General features: G+C 48.9%; 2 protein-coding genes across 4 annotated transcripts in view; one reads left to right on the plus strand and one right to left on the minus strand.

The window, feature by feature from the left end:
• Positions 1-11,541, plus strand: part of srfb (serum response factor b) — a 25,027-nt gene extending 13,486 nt beyond the window's left edge. The window contains exons 3-7 of one of the 3 annotated variants that reach the window (XM_030379738.1): positions 1,829-2,072; positions 5,019-5,156; positions 7,206-7,394; positions 7,700-7,801; positions 8,725-11,541. In XM_030379738.1, coding sequence (XP_030235598.1) covers positions 1,829-2,072; positions 5,019-5,156; positions 7,206-7,394; positions 7,700-7,801; positions 8,725-8,756 — 705 coding nt within the window. In that variant the 3' untranslated portion in view covers positions 8,757-11,541. The remainder of the gene's footprint in view (positions 1-1,828; positions 2,073-5,018; positions 5,157-7,205; positions 7,395-7,699; positions 7,802-8,724) is intronic. The other 2 variants (XM_030379737.1, XM_030379739.1) reach the window with 2 other exon arrangements.
• fhip2a (FHF complex subunit HOOK interacting protein 2) overlaps positions 11,018-22,638 on the minus strand; it is an 18,987-nt gene continuing 7,366 nt past the window's right edge. The window contains exons 5-18 of the mRNA XM_030379735.1: positions 22,594-22,638; positions 22,369-22,491; positions 21,812-22,057; positions 20,717-20,913; positions 20,310-20,424; positions 20,028-20,104; positions 18,757-18,949; positions 18,028-18,185; positions 16,590-16,736; positions 16,372-16,462; positions 15,729-15,872; positions 15,133-15,273; positions 14,409-14,512; positions 11,018-13,764 (exon numbers count right to left, since the gene is read on the minus strand). The exon at positions 22,594-22,638 is cut by the window's right edge and continues 60 nt beyond it. Coding sequence (XP_030235595.1) covers positions 13,653-13,764; positions 14,409-14,512; positions 15,133-15,273; positions 15,729-15,872; positions 16,372-16,462; positions 16,590-16,736; positions 18,028-18,185; positions 18,757-18,949; positions 20,028-20,104; positions 20,310-20,424; positions 20,717-20,913; positions 21,812-22,057; positions 22,369-22,491; positions 22,594-22,638 — 1,893 coding nt within the window. The 3' untranslated portion in view covers positions 11,018-13,652. The remainder of the gene's footprint in view (positions 13,765-14,408; positions 14,513-15,132; positions 15,274-15,728; positions 15,873-16,371; positions 16,463-16,589; positions 16,737-18,027; positions 18,186-18,756; positions 18,950-20,027; positions 20,105-20,309; positions 20,425-20,716; positions 20,914-21,811; positions 22,058-22,368; positions 22,492-22,593) is intronic.

Consider the following 22,638-nt stretch of genomic DNA (forward strand, 5'->3'; position numbering starts at 1 on the left):
AGGCCAACTGTGATCCCCCTCCTTCCTCCACACGCTGGTGCCGCTGCTGGCGTTGTTGTGAGTGCCGGCCCCCTGATTCCTACCATCCCACCACAAAGTATTCTCCTCAGGGCTGACTCTGCTCCATCCCTCTCGGACAGCCTTTTCCCTCATTGCATCGTCTCAAGGAAGCTGGCTCTCAGGTCCAGGGGTCTTCCTTGATCTGAACGCAGTGCAGAAGACGTCCACCTCCCCCCTCTCAGGGAAATAAATGCAGGGCTGGCTGGTGCTGTTCTCGGCTATAAGTGGAGCCGTTCTAAACCATCCTCCCAGCGTCTTGTTGAAGCCAACATAGGAGTGTGTAGGTGTGGACGATGTGGGCTGAGATGAGTGTTCAGTACGTGGCCTGACACCTACTGAAGTCTCCTCATGGGGCCCACGCACACGCACGCTCGAATGCACGGACACAAACACGCACACACAAACTAGACACATACACATGAACATAGCAGATTCTACTGCTTCATCACCAACCTTGCTCGGTTAATGTGTGCCACTATGTTTTTGGTCCCAATTTTGGGTCTTTATTTAGCACCAGTGAAATCTTGGTTTGAGCCGGTTGGTGTTTTCAGAGGAGTTGCTCTAGTTGTGTGCACGACTGCTGCAGTTTGGGATTTGAATATCAGGTTGGGATCACCGGCATTTAAACAAATGTCCTATCGCGTCGCGTCCCGCGGCTCTGGCAGGCTCTGTCGTAGCCGAAGCCTGAAAGAGCTGCACCACGTTGGTAGGGGGGAAATCCCTTGATTGAGGCGTGCGAGCTGGGTCCATTAACCAGCCCTCATGGTACATACAGGTACAATTAGTTAAATCCCCCTACGATCTATGACCCTGCCCTGCCTCAGGCCTTGGTCGTTCCTCTGCGCATGACTCTAGTCTGGGCCATTCCGGTCTGGGACCCACCCATCCATCCAACCTTGACAAAGCCACAAGCCTGCTCTCTGTCACGCCGCGGCTAGGTGCTTTGACTCCAGCTGCTCACAGAGGAGAGGGGACTATTAATAGGGCTGTTTTAGGTGCTGGCAACTGACACGCTCTGTAATGAGGCTTAACCAGCTGGTCAACCTGCCGTCACGTCGGAGCATAGTGGAGTAGAAAGGGAAACATAAGAGACCCCTCTTCCAAACAGGAAGGGCTCCCGGCTCCAGTCCTGAAGTCAGAAGAAGTTTATTTATACAAAGTGCTTTTTTTTTTTCATTCTTTCTCCACGTTAGTCACTGATTGGTGCACATTGCTCAGTAAGGCTGCAGCCTTTCCACCCAATTCAAAGCACTAAAGCTAAAGTGCTACACCACAGTTCACAGCGCTGTCTTGGGTGCAACGCAGGCGACTGCGTTCACTCTTCCAGATCGCCAATGTTCTCCACATATTAATATACCGAGCAAGCCAGAGCATGCCAGCGCACAACCTGTTGGGTTCTGTCCGGATGGAGAGATCATTGTTCAGTGTTTTGATTTGAGCATGAATTTGCCAGATGTTTGTAACGCCGCCAGCATGAGCAGGATGTTAAGGCCGAGGGTGAAGGCCGATGGGTGAAGGCCGAGGGAGGGTGCCGAGGGTGGAGGCTGAGGCTGAGGGTTAAGGCTGAGGTTCGAGGCTGAGGGGGAACGAGCTTGCGGAAAGTGTTGCCAGATTGGGCCAGATTTTCCCACCCAATCTGGCAACACCGCTCACAGAGATTTTAGCTTGTTTGTCTATATTCCATATCCTGTAGGAAGAACAATTATACAATCAAAAGTTAAACTAGTCCACTCATGGCTCCTCCTCCCCCCCCCCCCCCCCCCTCCAGGACACGCTGAAGCCGGCCTTCACGGTGGCCAGCCTGCCAGGGGGCGTGGTGACCAGCGGGCAGTCCACGGTGCCCACCACCTCCACCAGCATGCAGGTCAGCAGCTCCTTCCCCATCACCAACTACCTGGCGCCCGTCTCGGCCGGCGGCGGCAACTCCGGCGCCAACGGGACCCTCCTGAAAGCCGGCGGCGGAGCCACCTCGGGGGTCATGCAGCTGCCAGGGGGATTCACGTTCATGCCAGGTGTGTGTGTGTGTGTGTGTGTGCGGGCGCTGATTGAGGTTCCATTTCATGCTTCATTGACCAAAGGTGCTTCTCAAGGAGTCTCGATCACACTCTAATATAATATCCACTTTTTCTCTAAACTGAAATTGTAATGCCGGCAAAATGAAAGGCGAGGTGGAAGGTCTGAGAAGATGACTGAAATTGAGACGCTAATGCTAACAGTGATGCTAACCCTCGATATGATAAAAACTAATAGTTATTTCACCGGCAAATGTTTACTGGTTTGTTTCGTTGGATCACCTCGTATTCAGCCGAGTCAACCACAGTAATAATAATATCGATGATAATAATAATAATATAGATACGTGCTAGTGTGCTTTGTGACGTAGACTTGTTGCTTTATTACGGAAACACCATCCATGGCTGAAAACACCATCATGAGGTTTCTGATGTGAAAATGTTGTAGAGAGATCGCGACGATGGGGACCACTCAACATCCACTTTTGGTCTTCTGTGTTTGAAGTAAGGCTCATGACAAGACCCTCAGCCCCGCCCCTCAACCCTGGTCCTGTCCTTTTGTCTCCCCGTCGATTCTCTCGCCACAACACCTCATAACCCTCATCGTCTTTGGGTGCCATTCATTTATTAAAGAAGATATATATTCATATTCAGGTCATGCTGAGGGCTACAGCCTTTTGAAAGCTCTGTCAGAGGAATAATTAGGCTTGCAGCGCACAATGGACTCGGGCCAAGAGCTGAAGAACACTGCGCTGTAATTAGTCATGAATATTCGAAGGAGGACAGACGGTATGAGCCCCACTGTTTACAATGGAGGTGCTTCTGTCTGGAGGACACGGCCCATCCTGAAGCTGGACACGGTGTGCACATGCACACATGCACGCACACACACATACATGCACTCGCACACACATGCATGTACTCACACACGCATGCATGTACTCGCACACACACACATACACTCGCACACACGCATATACTCACCCACACACACACACAGACATACATATGCACACTTATGCACTCACACGCACAGACATGCACTCACATGCACACATGGACTTGCGCACACAACTGCACTTAAACACACGCAGAGGCCATGTTTACTGCTGCTTGAACCAAATATGATGTAGGACTCCATGCTAGGGTTCTAACAGGGACGCCATACTAGGGTTCTAACAGGCCTCTGACCCGATAGTAAGGCTGGGTATCATGGCCAATTTCCAAAATCGATTAGATTTTCATTAATTTCATTCATAAGGTTCTGAATCGATTAATCACGATTCGATTCAATCTGTTCTTAAGTAATGAAAATGGCTCAACTGTGTTACAAAATACAGATGTACTTTATTTTTTCTCTTTATCTTAAACAACAGGTTTTAAGTGCACACTTGTAAATTGGACAGTTTAAACTTGAGCTTTAAACAAAACTGTCTCAAGTCTCAAAAGTGCAATTTTGAAATTAGAAAAGAATCGCAAGTGAAATTGTACTTGAGCTACAAAACTCCATCACTGCAAATTGCATTAAGGCATTGTTTGTTAAAGTGCAAAAAAAATAATAATGGTAACAAAACAACAGCAAAAAAAAATCGATCTCATGCCCTATGAATCGCTGTTGCAAAATTTTAATGAAATCGAACCAAAATCGATTTTTTCATCCAGCCCTACCTGATAGTATTCGAAACAAAAGGACCTGCTGTGAGGTTCCTTATGTGTGTGAGTTGTTTCTAATGCTGCTCAGAACAATCCTGTATTGTGTATGTGTACAGCTGTGGCAGCATCCATTGGCTGGGGCAGACAGAGAAATAGAATACCGCTGAGTAGACTGATGACTGAAGGAACAAGCCGGGCAGGCCTCTCTGTGTTGAGCTATCCTGTGGTGTTTGTTATGTCTCTCCCAGTCTCTTTAGTTCCTTTGCATTCATTTCCCCCCTTCATCACGTATTAAACACCTTCCACTTGTTTCTCCTTCACTCTCGCTTTCTCTCCCTTCGAAGCTCCCTTGTGTGCAACACCTTAAACTTTTCTCTCTTTCTCTTTCTCGCTCTCTCTCTCTGCACCCTATGCCGCTCTCTCGCTTCCTGTCTTGCACCCCCTGTCTTGCACCCCCTGTCTGGCACCACCTGTCTGGCACATGGCAGGACTGGCAGGTGGAACAACAGACCCCTCTCCCCCCCCCCCCCCCAAGCGCTGACCACGGCCCCAGTAGACGGCCTGCCCTGGGCTGCTGCTGCTGAGCCCCCATAAAGCAACTGTTTGGAGGAGCCTGTGGACAAATGGGACGGGAACCACAATATTTACACTCCGTTTGAGTAGGGTTCAGAGAGTAGGGTCCGACGGTGGGAGAACTCGAGGATTTGTAAACGAAGGTTATGCACGTTTCTCGAAATGTTGACGACAAGAAAGGCCATATCGTTTTTGTTTTTTTGTGCGCGTTCTAATGCCCCTTTGACGACCTTTCAAATTATCCACCTCCGAACAACGATGTCGTAAAACGATAAAGCCGGAGGTTTTATTGTTTTTATGGATTTGCTTTTCAGCCACGCGTTTTGCATCGTGAAGGGAATTGTTCACACACTTGTGTACAAACACACCTGCATGCGTTACTGGAGGACTCCCCAAGAGCAGTACGTTTCAACCCATGCTGCTCAAACCACCGGTGGTACATGAGGGTACTGCAGGTTGTAGATGGGATTTTATTCCTAAAAAATACGCATTTATTATGACATAAATCAAAATATAGAAGAAGTAGCTAAAGGCAAGTACATCTCCAGCCTCACCAGCGCTAATCCATAACTAACTAAACTAAACGCACCTAACTTGTCTCTTCCTGTATGTCTGTTTGATGGTCGGTACTTCATCCGTCTTTCTGTCCACTCATTCGTCCGTGTCTCCCCCCCTCCCGTTACACCACCCCCCCCCCCCCCACGGCGTTGCCCCCTCCAGCAGGCACAGCCCTTCCCCCCGGCACCCCCACCATTCCTCTGAGCCAGCTGCAGCACCACTCTCTGGCGCTGGCGGGCCAGCACGCTGCGCAGGGGGCCCAGGCCGTGTTCCGATTCCCCGCCGCAGTCTCCCTCGCAGGTGACCCCTCCCCCCCCACACCACCCCACTCCAAACCCCACCCCAACCCCCGCCTTCCTACTGCTGCTGCTGCTCGTTAGCTTCTCGATAGCATCTTGCTAGCCCAACGCTAGCATCTGCCTATCCCCTACGCTAGCCTCTTGCTAGCATTTCGTTAGCACCTCGCTAGCATCTCACTAACATCTAGCTGGCCCCCACGCTAGCCCCACGCTAGCCTCACACTAGCCTCGTGCTAGCCTCTCACAAGCCGCTATCTACTATCTCGTTAGACTCTCGCAAGCCTCTCGCTAGCCTCTCGCAAGCCTCTAGCTAGCATATTGCTAGCCCCTGTCTCACATCTAGCAGGCCCACAGACACACCCAGGTCCGCGGCGGCTATCACTATAAAATTAGTCCAGTGGTTCCATTCAGTTTTTGGACCGTGACCCCGTTTCCAGCTCTGAAGACCCCTCACTTTAACTTGATGCATCTGCTTCAACATAAATAGTTATTACCTAAACAACAGCTGCGGTTATTATCAAAGTCCCGGTGAACGTGATGGCATCGCCCTACCACCAACCCATGGATCAGGAGTCGTTTGCTCGTGGCTCTGAGTCATAAGCTTGTCAGTATGTTTATGCTGGAAGTCTATGAGACCTTTTCAAACAAGAGGAATCAAACTTGGTGGGGTTCCCCGACTCCACAGCTTGGAGCCACTGCATAAGCGTTGAGGGGGGCCCGATTACAACATTCGATTCGTCCTAATGTGTCTCAATAGGTCTCTCACGATAAGCATGTGTACTATTATTACTGATTTGTTTGTCCTGTGCTTTGATTTGGGTTAGGGTTAAGGTTAGCACACTCTGTGTTGCTTCTAAAAAACAAACATGGATGCATCTGTTTGTTAATGTCTCTCAGTAGAGCGAGGGTGAGGCGGATGTTTTAGTTGGTGCGTGCTCCAGAGAAGTCCCACGCCATCCGCACCGGTACGACCCCCACTGTGGGCAAGGAGCAAAGCGTAGTGGCTAGGGTCTGGGGCTTCAGATGTCAGGTCGAGGATCCTGGGTCTAGAGTCCCTGGTCTAGGGTTTCAGATCTAGGGTCTCAGGTAGCGGGTCTAGGGTCTCCAGTTTAGTGGAGGTTCGATTCCCTCAATGTCCGCCGCCTAGCCTGTGAGCCTTTTTAGAGCAAGAAGCCTAGCCCCTAGCCTTGTGAGACATCCTGATCTAGAGAGCTTGGTTCCTCTGTACAAAGCAGACCTGCCTCCATCCAATCCTAAGCCTCAACCAAAACTTGAAATATGTTGGGACCAATCAGGGCTCAGGGGAGGGAGATTCAGATCTTGAAAGACAAGGTCTGCTGATGAAAAACAAAATAGCTCAGCAAGAGACTAAATAATTATGTTGAAATATGAACAGAAACCTTCATTCTTTTGCTCTACTTCCATCCGGCTTAGACAAGAGCTGAGAGTTCTTAAACGGCGTAAGGTCGCAATGACTGCACACGTGAGAATCCCGGCGGTCTCACAAGGCTACTGATATGAACAAAGTCTATAAAAAATGAAATACGGCAGAGAGTCAGACTGACACAGGCAGATCTTGAGGATGGTAAGTAGGGATGTGAGGTTGTTTTCAGTAGATGGTCTTGCGCTCAAGATGCAATGTGTACTTTGGTTGCTCTGCACAAAGTTTGCGGTTTTGTTCAATTTCATGAAAATAAGGTGCATTTCTCTGAGATATACGTATTGTCAATGGTCCTTAGTTCTTCTTGGCAGTGACCATACAAATGAGAATGACGATTTGACACAATGGTGCTCAAAATAACAAAAACGGCTAAATATACAAAACTTTACTCTGTTAGTCCAGTTTATTACTTCAATAAACTAAACCAATGTTTCAGAAACTCTCTTAAATGTGGCCAAACAAAAACAAAAACGTAGTGCGATTTCACACGCAGACAAACGGTACTGACCTCAGCCCAAGAGCGCCATCTGGTGGCCAGAGTCTGAACTTCGACGCCCGTTCCGTTTATACTTCCCTTCCAGCATTTCCTTTCCTCTTCTCTCCGTGCAGCGACGGCGAGCATGCCGGCCAACATCGTCACGACGTCGGGCTCGGCGGGTCACATGATGTACCCCAGCCCCCACACGGTGATGTACACCTCCTCGCCCGCGCTGACTGACGGGGGGCTGGCCGTGCTTAACGCCTTCTCCCAGGGCTCCTCCTCCATGCACGTGTCCCACGGCCAGGGCCAGGACTCAGGTGAGACCCCGGAGCTTCCAGACTCCCCCTTACACCCCAAACAGTGTCTCGTACTTTTAACCCTAGGATGCCTAGCCCCTGTCTGCTCATTATTGACATGTATCTTAAAAATATTATTAATTAACAGTGGTGTATACATAGTCTGTAAGAAATCAGACAGAATTCCATGAATCAAATCCTCTGACAACTTTGTGTGTGTGTGTGTGTGTGTGTGTGTGTGTGTGTGTGTGTGTGTGTGTGTGTGTGTGTGTGTGTGTGTGTGTGTGTGTGTGTGTGTGTGTGTGTGTGTGTGTGTGCGCTCCCAGGTGGCGTCCCCCAGGTGTTCCTGGCGGCCCCTCCGGGCTCGGTGCAGATCCCCGTCTCAGCGGTGCAGCTTCACCCAGTACGGCAAGATCTCCATTTCACAAGTGAAACTCCCCTATTCTCCCTCCGCAACCTGCATGCCACTGAGTGCCACTAACGCATGGCGACGGCGGCCCCTTGTGGCGGGCTCTGACACCCAACGTCCACACCTTACATCAACCACTTGTACTCGGGCGTGTGTGTGTGTATGCGTGTGTGGTTCGGTCTGTGTCTATTCTTTGGTCTGTCTGTTCTTGTGTCTGTCTGTTCTTGTTTGTTTCTGTTCTTGTGTGTGTATGTGTGTACTTAAGTGTAAACATTTTTACTTGCATACTTTCATATGCAACATGCTCCAAAGGGAGTTTTTTTTATCCAAGAGAGAGAGCTGAGGAGCACTGCATTGAGAGACTAACGCTGCAGTGAATCAGGAAGTCATCATGGGTGTTGTGATTGGTTAAGAAAGTTACCATTGTGTTGTGATTGGCTCAGGGAGTCTTTGGGAGTGTTGTGATTGGTTAAGAAAGTTATCTCTCCCTCTGTTGCAATTGGATAATGAAGTAAGAGCAGCTTTCAATTTGGTATAATGCTATCAATGTAGACGTGTTTTAAACCCAAAAATGAGTAGACTTGAACACAAGAAATGCCGCTGTAGTCACGTGTAATGTGTGTTTTTATTTCATGTCGTCACCTTGCGCATGTTTCACTAGAGTTACATAACTCATCACCACAATCAGTCGATTCGGCTCGGAGTTACCAGTAAACAGATGGGGGAGGGAGGGGGTCGGTTAGTAGCTGCACTATTTTACACTGCTACAACAGATTGCACCAGTTAGTGTTGCCAGATGGCCCAGTGTGTGTGTCGGCGTGTTTGTGCGGCGGTATCCCACCAGAGCGAGCTGCTATCCAATCAGGCAAGGTCACGTGACCGCCCCCGCCTGCCACCTGGTTGGTGCGTTCTAACGTGGGCGTGGTCGTCTCCCCGCCGCAGATGGTGATTGGACAGCAGTCGAGCGGCAGTAGCAGCACACTGACGGAGCTGAAGGTGGTGAACCTGGACGCGGCCCAGGGCTCCAAGGGGGACTGACGGGCGGAGGGCGCGCCCTGCTGGGGCGGAGCCGCCGGCACCCACGGACAGACCCACTGACACATGGGACGGACTGAGGTTTCTATTTATTGCTGCCTTCCTCTGCGAAACCGTACGTCACGGCGTGGCCTGGCGACACAAACACACACATAAACAGACACACACACAATCAAGGGCCTATGTGTTGCTTATCCATGTGAGTTCATCTGATATATATTTAGATAGATATATATATAGATATATATATTTGCTAAATAAATATACTGCGCTGTTCACCACGGCCGTCATTGTAACCTTTTTTCTATACCACAGATGGTGTTGTTGTGCTTGCGCATGCTTATTTTGAAATGAGTCAGTACACACACACACACACACACACACACACACACACACACACACACACACACACACACACACACACACACACACACACACACACACACACACACACACACACACACACACACACACACACACACCAAAGAGACATTCACTTGTCTGAATGTTCAAGTGTGCGTAGCTTGCGTTTGTGTATTGCGTTTTTAATTGTGCGTACCTTGTCATTTGTATTGTGGTGAGGACATTGATATTGACTTTATTTGGAAAAAATGTACATAGCACATTTTTCTAATTGAAACTTTGTATTTTGGCCTGTTTAAGTTTGTACAACAGCATGTCTGTTTTTGTTTAGTTTTTTTGTACGTCGTTTTGTATCTATATGGAAATGGTTTGCATAGCGAAACGATAAATAATAATTAATATTTGAAGATAAATAATATACAAAGATGATTGTGATTTGAGATGTCATTACATCAACCCAGATAATTTTCCATCTGGAAATGATGCGATAGATAGCATCTTTAAAAATGTGATATTTCGCTGAAATAATATTTTACGTATACAACGCCTAACGTACTGATAGTTACTACTTCAATATCGTTTCAATTATCTGTCAACTAAAGCAAAGAGTACAGCTCAGATTAACAACAGTCGTTACATTTTAAACCCAGTTGAACTTCATTGGCTGATATTTGCACTATCAAGACCATTAGCAGCATTGATTTATCTAAAGGGAACCTGACCCCCTCTGTTGGTTTAAATGGTTTGGCGGTGGCATTTATATCATATTCCCTTGCAGGTAGCTATTCTATCACACTCGTGAGGTGATTGGGTATCAATCAATCAATTTCATCAAATAGTGAGTTAACGATGAATTAAAATCAAGGTATTTTCTTGACACTGCTCACAAACGGCCTTAAGTGAACCCATCAACCTGCTATATTGTACAAAGCAACATGTGAATGTAAATCTACGACCCCTATGCTAAGACAATAGACTTTATGAACGAACCGTGTCCCACTTGGTTTCCACACACAACGGTTCCGTCGTGTAGAACGACAACATTGCCGCTGGGTACACACGCATCGCTTGTATTTTTCATTGTTCAAGTTTATATATAGGCTATATTTTGTGAAAGGAATTAAGGCCCCGATTATATGTGCAGACTGTGCACGATTCTCCATGATGTTATGAGGATGTTTAGTAACAGAATGAACCGCTGTGCCTTTTTGAATTACGCGGCTGTTTTCCCATGACGCGCTCTTCGTACAAGGGGCCATTTCGGATTTGAATCTCTTGTAGGGCCCTCTGACGCAACATCTGACCTATTGCATTATACTCCTCACTGGGGGGAGTGGGACAGGGTTTGGGAATCCAGGTGAACACGATGTGCCACATGACCCGGCATGTCAGACTGTGACTGAGAGCCAACGGGGGGAACGCCACATACGCCGATGGACCCATGCCAGGCATCGCTGCGTGCTCATTGGCTGGCAGACGACAGGAAGAGGTGTTGTTGAAACTACTGCTTTCTTTCCGTGCGTCTGTTCATGTGGTTGTGCTTCGGCTTCGATCCCCCGCAGAACTGTTGGCTCGGTTCTGACGGGGGAAGAGACTGTTTAGGATCAGCGGAGACCGCTTCTGTGCCGGCGTTTACACTCTGAAGTATTAATAACTGTTTCAATATCCTCCATGCTTATTTCAGTGCCACCGAGAGCTAAAAAAAAAAAAGGTATCTATTTTGGATTTATTTTTATTTAGTTTTTTGTTTTTTGGGATGTTTGTGTAACCTTATGTACAGACTTTTGTATTAAAAACAACAAACCAAGCAAGGACCATGCGTCGGGCTACAGAAAGCTGTGTTTTAATGTATTTATTGGGACGGAGAAGGTTTGAACAAAGCCTGATTTGTGTGTGCGATGACAGGCGTTGGATGGAGATGGTCGTATGAATCAATGCCCCTGAGTGATGGATACTGCTTACAAAATGAGTGTGAGGCATTGATGCTAGTGATGAACAACGCAAATGCTTATACCATGGGCTGCAAAGGTAACAGAAGTCACACTTGCCTTCAGTCAAAAAGTAAAGAAACGGAAGAATCCCCAATCCCTAATGTACAGAGTTAAGCAGCAATGAGGTTACCACGATTAAAAAAAAGCGAAGTGGAGCGCACGGTACAGTGATTGGTCTGAGCTGAACAAACAAAGAAAAGAAAAGCAAACAGAAAAACCAAAAGCTTGTTAACTATTTTACAAACAGAGTAAACCATGCAAGAAATGTAAGAGGTGGGAGCAAGGGGCGGACCCAATCCTAGCCAATGAGCTTCTAGCAGAGGGGAGGGAGGCGGGGTCCTCAGCAGGAGGTACCCCCCCCCCCACCCCCAGTAAAGTAAGGCGTGGCGTCTTCTCCAAAACAAAGTGCGGGCCGCTAACTATCCAATCGCCCGACGCTGGTGGGCTGCGTTCCAAACCAACGATGTAAAAATGACACACGCGTATATACACGGTAACTTCATGCACTTACAAACCAGACGACGGCCATACTGCTATTGTACATCTACAATTTACACATGTCCTACAAGGTGGTAACGAATAGATGTAAAAAAATGTGCATGATTGTTTTTCTTAACATATATATATGAAATTTGACTATTCGTAAATCGCCAACATATTTTTTTGGTTTAAGAAAAAAGGTTCAAAAGTGAAAAGTGTTTCCGTGTTTCGTATATGTACATTATGAACAGGTAAAGAAGTTAATGTGCAATTCTGATCCAATGCAAACAGTTGCATACGCAAGCCGGGCTGTTGCGATTCTCGACTGATGCTGGGGCTCAAAACACAATCGAGGCTCACATCAATCTGTTGATCCGAGAACCGTTTCAATCCTGCATACCAACAGCAAATCTCAACACACACACAAACTGGCACGCATACACACCATGAAGACTAGCCCGCCCCCTAACCACATGTCAATCATACCAACATCCAGACTGGGAACATTCAATGAGCACCAGTATATAGAACATTTCATAGCGTGAACATTATCTTTTATATTACTGCATATTGCAATGAATGTAGTCAAATGAATCCTTGATCATTGAGGTGAAACCTCTTGTCTCAAGAGTCATAGAAACAAAAAGCATAAACAATACTGTCGGTAAATGTAATACCTCACAACCGGTCGGAATCGCATCCGAAAGGAAATTAACTACAGCATGACTTTCGGTCTGTGCACCTCCTGCACCTCATCATCAAGACAGGACATTTACAGCCTACCCCAATGGATAGCATCACCAAGTTCCCACCTCGTATAGTGGGGGAGGAATGTGCTAGTCTTGAGCTTTTTAATACCTAAATAGCCTAGGAGTGATGCCCCCTTTCCCCCAAATTGCCACGTTGGCAGGAAATAACAAAGAATAATAGGCAACCGGTGCAGCTCAAAGAGAAGTCTGGAAAAAGTTGAGAACATTCCTAATTGGTGGGATTGTAAAGATGCTAAACATTAGAGTAATTAGCTTGTGATAGGTGCGGGCGTGAGTTGAAAGCAGACCGCTTGAAGCCGGTTCGGTTATCTAGGTCATGAGAAGAAATGTCGTCTATTTAGGTTACGCTGATCGTTTAAAATGTATTGTTCCCTCTTCTACACAAAAAAGGCAACCTGAAAGCGAAAGCAAAAGTAAACGATAAAAACATTTTAAGAGAGCTTGGCATTTCAATCATGTCAAGTGTCTTTGATGCGGTTGCTTAAATTATCCTTTCCCTCCTGTAATCTTTTAGTTATTATAAGTAGGTGATCAAACAGGCTGGAAAAGGCTTAACACCTCCCCAAGAAAGAAACAAACAAATTAAACACATGATGTTAACGAATAAAACACAAATTAAAGTGAACACCTGTAACGGAAAGGTGTGACTCCACATTAAGGCATGGACGCTGACAAACGCTTGATACAAGGAACCATAAATAAATATACATCGAGACGCACACACACTCGCAAACACACACTCATCCCCAGAGATCACTTACTCTAGGGAACACACACTCACCTCGTGGCTGGCCAGAAAGCAGAGGAAGTAGAGGGAGGAGAGAGCGTGATAATGTGGAGGCTGTGTGTGTGTTCATATTTAGCTCAACCTCCTTCAACAGGAAGCCACACAGACCCCCCCCCCCCATTTACCCTATACTGCGCCTCCTCCTCCTGCTCTCTGGAGCCCCTACTGGGCAGTGTTTGCATTGCACCCTGAAGAGGGCGACGGGCTGAACAGACAGCCTACACTGGAGTCCGATAGACTGGAGGGGTGATGATGGAAGCCTGGGGGGAACGGCTGCCGAAAAACTTCTCTTTCTGTCCCGTCCCGTCAACCCCCCCCCCCCCCCCCCCCCCCCCAAACAATTGCTTGTTGGTTGGTGATTGTTCACTGTTGTTCCCACGTTACCCCCCGCGCCGCCCCGACCGACCCCCACGCTCGATGTCCAGAGGGGGGGAGAGGGGGGGGTTACGGCGAGGACGTGGCGGTGGCGTGGAACTTGACGAAGGCGATGGCTGCCAGCTCTTTGCAGAACTCCTCCAGCACGATCACGCCCTCCAGGAGAGTCATGTGGTCCACGCTGCGGCAAGAAACACACACGCAATGAGAAACACACACAATGAGAAATGACCAAAAAGACATCAGGAACACGCCAGCGGACTGAGACGATAGTGAGATGATGGTGAACCCTTTAGGCCCACTACAGACTGAGACGGTAGTGAGACGATGGTGAACCCTTTAGGCCCACTACAGACTGAGACGGTAGTGAGACGATGGTGAACCCTTTAGGTCAGCTACAGACTGAGACGATAGTGAGACGATGGTGAACCCTTTAGGCCCACTACAGACTGAGACGATAGTGAGACGATGGTGAACCATTCAGGTTCACTACAGACTAGGGCTGCTCGATTATGGATAAAATCATAATCACGATTATTTTGGTCAAAAAGAAAATCTTCAAATCTAAAATAATGTAGACAGGCTGAGACGATAGTGAGACGATGGTGAACCCTCTAGGTCAGCTACAGACTGAGACGATAGTGAGACGATAGTGAGACGATAGTGAGACGATAGTGAACCCTTTAGGCCCACTACAGACTGAGACGATAGTGAGACGATAGTGAGACGATAGTGAACCCTTACAGACTGATATGATAGTGAAGACCTTTGGGTCCACTACAGACATCAGGAACCCTACAGCGGACTGAGTAGACCATCACTTACTTGACTCCTTCCGGCTCCAGCCCGAGCAGCCTCTTCCTCACAAGCAGGAGCTTTGGGGTGAAGTCGGGGATGCGCTGAATCCTCAACATGAGGTCGCCCACCACCTGCCCACCGGAGACAACACACAGGTCAGTCCACGCCCGCACGCTTCCATGCACTTCCTGCTCCGACGACCCAAATCCCGGCAGACACTCACGATTACGCTAGTGTCCGTGTGAACCATACTGTTGGAAAATGTAATACCACACAACAGATCGGGATCGCTACAAACATACTCAAGAGTAGGACCGTAACCGAATGATTCAGCCCAATTAAAACTCACACGCGGTGTAAACATGGCTTATTCCCTCGTCTGATGCGAACGCTAACGAGATATTTAGCCCCATGTCCAACTGAGGCTTGAACTGTATAAACCCACAGCTTCTATCATCCGGTACGGGGAGGGGGCGGGGTCTTACCCTGAAGATGAATCTAACGAGACGGGGGCGGGTATTACCCTGACGATTAATCTAACGAGATGGGGGCGGGTCTTACCCTGACGATTAATCTAACGAGACGGGGGCGGGTCTTACTGTGACGATCAATCTAACGAGATGGGGGCGGGTCTTACCCTGACGATGAATCTAACGAGACGGGGGCGGGTCTTAACCTGACGATGTATCTAACGAGACGGGGGCGGGTCTTACCCTGGCGATTAATCTAACGAGATGGGGGCGGCTCTTACCCTGACGATGACGGAGAAGAGGGAGCGGCAGCCAGGGGCCAGGTTGATGTAGGGGTCCAGCAGGTACTCGTGCATGTGGGGGTGGGGCAGCAGACACAGCTTGGAGAGCACAGAGGTCACCTGCAGGTTCACCTCGTAGGGCTTGGGGGGGAGGGGAGAGAGGGGTCAAAGGTCACTGATACAGCCGCTATCAGAGAGACAGGAAACCCGTTTTTATCCAAAGTGATTACCAATAAGTACATTTGTCTGAAGAAAGAGAAACCATATATAACGCTGTCAGTACAGTCTCTGTTTCTGTTTGAACTTTCGTTTTTGATTCACGGTCTAATGTTCGTCTGGAGTACAAAAAGGTAAATACATTCGTAGAAGGAGTGGGTTTAAACTTTAAAAGGATCCCATTCATAAACCACACGTTTATTTTCAAAGTAGAGCATTGCAATAATTACAATAATCACACATTTTCATTACACAAGTGTCACGCTGTTTCAAGCTGTGTCATTCAGACGGGTGAGATTTAAACGGCTTCTAAAAGGTGTCGGTGTGTGAGTGGTGACGCGTCAATCAAACACACAAATAAACAACAACAATAGGCCCACCTGATCGAGGACCCGCCCCATCCTGTCGAAGAGCACCTTCAGGAAGTGGCCCTCGAAGAAGGGTCTATCTAGGTCACACTTCTCGATGGGCTTGGGGGTCCCGCGCCAGTCCCAGCGCTGGCACACCCCGCAGTAGTCCCTGAACTGGAGAGGCAGAGAGACACGGGGCTCAGACACACACTCCAGTGGAATAACGCACTGCACTGCTACTCCAGTGTTTATGGTAAACTGTAGTGGAATAATGCACTGCTACTCCAGTGTTTACGGTACACTGTAGTGGAATAATGCAGTTCTACTCCAGTGTTTAGGGTACACTGTAGTGGAATAATGCACTGCTACTCCAGTGGAATAACGCACTGCACCGCTACTCCAGTGTTTACTGTACACTGTGACTCGCTTTGTATAGAAGCTAAATTAATCAATATTGACGGCAGTACTACTACACTAATGTCAGCCAATCAGGAACCACATCGACTGATGTAATTGTTTCTGATTGGCTCACATCATTGTCCAAGGAGTATCGATGGTTACTCATCAGAAACAGGGTTTCTGATGAGTCAGGCTGTCTTCCCCCCTATCCCAACACATTCCTTACACCACTGGGAGTTCCTCTGAGGAACCACAGCTAACAGGGGGTCCTCACCTGTCTGTGAGCGTCTCTCAGGTAGGTGTCGTAACCCGTGCCCTCCACGTGATAGGACGACTTGGCCTCGTCCGGCACCAGACACAGGAAGCTGCAGGAACAAATGAATGAACAAGCCGATCATATAAGTTGTAGCGTTGGTGTGTGTGTGTAACTAAAGGTCACGGTGTGTGTGTGTGTCAGTATATATATATGTGTGTGACTGTGTGTGCACAGACCTGTTGACGATCTTGTGGACCTCCGTCTTGCCGTCCGTCTTGCCGTGGTCGGGACTCTGCGACGGAGACGGACTCAGCCAGTCGGAGCCGGAGAGCCTGCCGTCGGCAGAGGGGTCGTCCCCGAACAGGGGGTCCTCCTCCAGGTCTCTGAGGGGGGGGGGGGACACAGAAGAAACTCAAGTCTAAACTCAAACCTAGTATGTACGGCTTGTTTTGCACATATAACAGACGTGTTCCCTCATCGAGTCGTTGCAGTTTTGCGTGTTTCTCTATTTTGTCAGAGAGAGAGACAGTGAGAGAGAGAGACCGACTATGAGAGAGTGAATGAGAGAGAGTGACATACATGACTAGACTCAAACCTAGTACGGACGATTTATTTTGCACATTTCAAAATAAATACGCAGTTTTGCGTGTTTCTCTAATTTGATTCAGAGACCCGCTTAGAAAATAGTTGTAATAGTTTTCGATGGCAAATGAGGATCTCTCTCAGAAAGAACTTCCAGGAAGACCCTTACAAAGCCTGGTATTTATCTCCCTTCTACATTTGTGTCCAGTGCGACCACATATGAATCAAAGACCACAGTGGAAAAACACTGGTGCCACTGGTGTTGACTAACCCTTTCAGACTGGTCGGCAGCTTGGAACAATATTCTCTTCTAAGCTGAAACAGGGAAACCATGCCTCCTTACTTTGGGGAACATTTAAATGCGAGACCATGAACTAAGAGTAACGTGCCATTGTTGAACTTAAGAGGAACACAGTGAGACAGAGAGAGAGAGAGACAGATAGAGAGAGAGACCGTGAGAGAGAGACAGAGGGTGTGTTCGAAACCGCCTACTTGCTTACTGCTTACTACCTACTAAATATTTGGCTTACTTCTCGAATCCTTAAATAATGATTGAGTAATCCATTTGAGTAATCGACGTTCAGAAGACCGTCCTAACTTAACCACCTCAGATGACGTGAATCAAATGACGTGTCAATAACCTACCGGCCGGGCGCCGTTAATAAATATTATAAATAAACATATAAACGTCACTTTTAACGTCACAGTACACCTTCAACCTAAGGATTTGCGGTGATATGTTAAAACAATTATTAAACAATTATTAAAAGCACTGCTGCTGCGGCTCCCCGTTTAGCGCCATTGCTTCCACTGTTCTTTTGAATAGACGCAGTGCATTCTGGGGCGGTTGAGTACGTCTAGTAAGCTAGCGATGCTTACTCAAAATCTTTCCGGAAGTAGAAGACATTCGGATACTACTCGCTTACCTAAACTCGCTTACTAAGTTCTCGCTTACTCAATTTGACGTCATAGTTAGTAGGAGTAGTAAGCAAGTACGCGGTTTCGAACACACCCAGAGAGTGTGAGAGGCATCCACATCGGCGTCAGGGTTCTCGCGGCCGACGGGGGGGGTCATAGGTCATAGCTCCTTACACGGCGTCGTGGGCCAGGCCGTTCTCCAGGGGCTCCTCCGCGGGCTTGTTCTCCAGGTAGTTCCTCTCCTCCAGGCTGCGCAGGAGCAGGCTGAACAGGATGTGCTGGCTGGGCTTCTGGATCAGCTGCTCAAACAGCCGCAGCGTCATGATGCTGATCTGGGTGGGGGGGGGGGGGAGAAGAGGGGACAGTGTGAACACCGGACCCCCCAGGGAAGAGGACATGCTGAGGGGCAGGCTAAAGAGGCTGGGGCAGTAGTGAAGGCTTTTGGGTCCACCCCAGCAGGCTGACACGATACTGAAGCCCCCTTCCACCAGGGGCGTCCTCTCTGACGATAACGAGGCCAGGTAAGTCAGCCATGAATGCATCCTACACTTTTAGATATTGCTCTGTAATTACTAATTCAATCTCATACCATTCGGGTTTTTTTTGCTAGTTTTGGGAATTCGTTTTGCAGGGTTTTTACTTGGACAACGTTCCCGAAGAACTTTAGTGTCTTTTCGGCGTTGCAGATTTTTCTATAAATTGTAAGCGATTCCTAAAAATGTAAACTCATAAATTCTTAAAAATAGATTTAATTATATATTATAATTGTACTTACTTCTAATTATTGGTAGTTGCGCTCTGATGAATAACGCAAGGAGGGTAAAGCTGACATAGCTACACACAATCAATACATGCATGTAAGAATATGATGCTGCTAATGATGATGATGAGGATGATGCTGACCTCGTCCGACAGGTGGTCGCAGTGCTCGATGAGCCTGTGTCTGAGGGGGTAGCGCGTCACCCCCGTGGGGGTCTCCGCCTCCCGCTCCTCCCCCAGCAGGAAGTAGACCATCTCCTGCAGCAGGGCCTCGGACGTCACCTGCCTGATGATCCGGTTCAGCAGCGCTGTGGAGGTCAGGATGCCCACCTCAGACCTTCACACACAGGGCACGCACACAGACACACACAAGGCACGCACACAGACACACACAGGGCACGCACACAGACACACACAGGGCACGCACACAGACACACACAGGGCACGCACACATACAACCACAGGGCACGCACACAGACACACACAGGGCACGCACACAGACACACACAGGGCACACACACAGACAAACACAGGGCACGCACACAGACACACACAGGGCACACACACAGACAAACACAGGGCACACACACAGACACACACAGGGCACACACACAGACAAACACAGGGCACGCACACAGACACACACAGGGCACGCACACATACAACCACAGGGCACGCACACATACAACCACAGGGCACGCACAAAGACACACACACACACACAGGGGACACACACATACAACCACATGGCACGCACAGACAAACACACACACAGGGAACACACACATACAACCACAGGGCACGCACAAAGACACACACACACACACACAGGGGACACACACATACAACCACAGGGCACGCACAAAGACACACACACACAGGGAACACACACAGGGCACACACAAACACACAGGGCACGCACACAGGGCACACACACACACACACACACAGGGCACGCAAACACAGACAACCACACACACACACACACACACACACACACACACACACACACACACACACACACACACACACACACACACACACACACACACACACACACACACACACACACACACACACACACACGGCAAACAGACACACGGGGCACACACACAGGGGGCACACAAACACATGTGTGTTTAGATTAAATGAAGTGAATGGTGCAAGAATTCACCATCCACCATTATACCAGGCCAAATCTCTGGAATTCAGGAGTGAAAACGTCCTAACAGAACCAGAGCTAGAGTGGAAGTTACTGAGTACTGAGTTTGCTTTTATCTGAGGCACCTTCAGACTCGAGTGATTTAAAAGCCATTAAGGGTTCTGGAAAGTGAGTCAAACCGGTAAGCCACTCTGAGTCCATCCTGAGTGTGATAACGCCGCACTATCATAAAAGAGTTTGAAGTGAGGCTCACGTCTGCATCAGCTGAGGCTCCATGACGGGAATGAAGAACCTCTCTCTCACTGCCCGGGCCATCACCGTGGCTGCCGACTACAGGGAGGGAAGGGAGGAAGAGGAGGAAGAGGAGGATGAATCAGCCTTCTGATGTTCCCGGCGTGGTAAATATAACTCTGTTACCATGTGCAACACAGAGTGATGCGTCAGGGCAGACACACAGGGATAGGGAGAGATGCGAGGAAAGAGGGAGAGATGAGAGGAAAGAGGGATAGATTGCGTCGGCCGTGTTGGCACACACCTTCTGAGCCTCCTTGATGAGCTGGTCACAGTAGTCCAGCCATGACAGGAAGGAGATCAGTCCTCTCTTCCCCGCAAAGATGGCCGCATCGTCCTTCAAGTTGTACACGTCCAAACTGCGAATGGGAACACAAACCAGAACACCGGCCGGGAGATTAGAATCTATCTGCACATGCTCATCGTTGTACTGCAACATTTATCACAAGCTTGTCACATAATGCTTTACCAACCATCATCTCCCTAAACCTAGTGCTAAGCCTAACCCTAGTGCTAACTACATCAACTATAACACCATTGCTAATTTTAGCCCTGTTACTAGCACTATCGGCCCCACAATGACCCCTGTGTGTGTGTGTGTGTGTGTCTCTGAATACAGTAACCCTCTGTCGCCTCAGAGTCTCTGCTTACCCCCAGTTGACGGACTCCACCGTCTCGATGTCCAGAGGGTCCATGGAGGTGGGCAGGGCCTTGTAGAAGCCCGACAGCCGGTCGGTCAGCAGATCCACCAGCTCTGTGTTCTCCGTCAGACACTTGGCGGCGGCGGGCTCGGGCAGGCTGACCAGCAGCATCAGGCCCTCGCACGCCTTCACCACCACTCGGCCGTCCTGGGGGGGGGGCAGAGAGGGCGATGTCAGCCACGCTGGAACCACGGACCAACGCCATGCCGACACACAGCCGGTAAACAGTTTTTTCAATAAAACGATAACAAACAAATTGAGCCAGGTATACATTCACTTTTCCCAGATTAAATGAAGTGAAGGGTGAAAGAATTCAACCAGGCCAGGTCTTTCTCTAACCTAGAGAAACCATTTAAAGTAGAAGGTGTACATTTGTGTTGCTAAATCAATATATATAGATTTAAATTTCAAGAAAGTCAATGTGATATTTTATCAATATCATGCAAACAAACCAAAAGGAAAAACCCACGGGCACACCGCAGGAAGTGAACACCAGGACCGAGAGGTGTGGTTTGCTGATATTATGTCTTTATCATCATGAATTTATTTATCCCAAGAAGAGAAACGACTTAAAAGACTTCTCCCTCTACCATCTAAACACTCACAGACGAGGGAAGACAGTTATAGGACGTTATATATAGGACTTTACAAGGAGACAAAGAGCAGCAGAAGATCACATAAAACACCTGTTATGGTTCATAAAAATAACCAAGTTTAAAGGGATGTGAAAGTTATTTAAAAGGACAACTGTCTCTGTTTAATAGCCTGAGTGATCCTTCATTACATCTTAACGTACAAGTACCAATGAGTAAAATTCATAGGCATGGTTCCTCAACAGTCACATGGCAGCAACAATACAAGATCACGATAACAAAGGAGTAAGTGTAACAAAGGATAAGTTAAAAATAAGTAGCGGCAGATATCCAACGGAGCCAATGATTCAGTGGCGCGGTTTGTCCTGCTAAGTGGCACCTTATAAGGCCGGCCTGACGGCAATACAGTGACCTCAGCGGACAGAACACGGTCTGATTGGCTGATCACTCACCGGACTCCTGGTGAGGTTGAGCAGGGAGGTGACCAGGTTGTAGTTGTTGCTGCTGTGGTTGTTGTTGGAGCTGCGGCTGTTGGCTGGACTACCGCCGGCGGCGGCGGCGGCGGCCCCAGCCTGTGGCTCCTCGCCGGGGGCCGGGGGCTGGTCCCCGTGGGGCTGACCCGTGTCCGGGGAGGCCAGGCCGCCCCTGGCCCCCACTGGGCCTCCGGGGCTCTGTGCCTCGGGCCTCCTGGCCTTGTTCTGTAAGGGGGGGGGTCAGGTGACGGGTGTGAGCACACTGCGTCCCGTGGGGCCCAGCTCAGAGGCAAGGTGGATTACCAGCCGCTCTGACCGCGGGCAGGACGGAGTCTACTGTGGACTGCGTGAGGACGACCGCATGCAGACCCGTGAACTGCACTCCAGCGTCAGTCAACGGCAGCAAAACAAGCCATTCCTCCAAATCCTCATCCTGGCATAGCTTGACCGGTACGCCCGCTCCTCCCTCCTCTCCCTCTCCTCCCCCCCCCCCCCCCCCCCCCCCCCCCCACCCCTCCCAGGAATACCAGCCCTACCTCCAGGAAGAAGTTGACCAGGTACGGGTCCTGCTTCAGCTTGGCGCACACGATGCAGAGGAACTGGATCTCCTCGTTTTCCGTGGGCGCCGCCAGCACCTCCCCGCAGAGCCGGATCAGTTTCTGGAGGGAGAGGAGAGACGGGTCAGTCACCTGTAGCGGACGGCAGGGGGAGGAAGGTGAAACTTAAACGGGAGCACGACGGGCGGGGGCGCGGAAGCTCACCTGGACGGGCCGGTGCACGTTGATGTGAGGGAGCAGGGGCTGGTG

The sequence above is a fragment of the Gadus morhua genome, chromosome 15 (genome assembly GCF_902167405.1).
Source record: "Gadus morhua chromosome 15, gadMor3.0, whole genome shotgun sequence".
Classification (NCBI taxonomy): Eukaryota; Metazoa; Chordata; class Actinopteri; order Gadiformes; family Gadidae; genus Gadus; species Gadus morhua.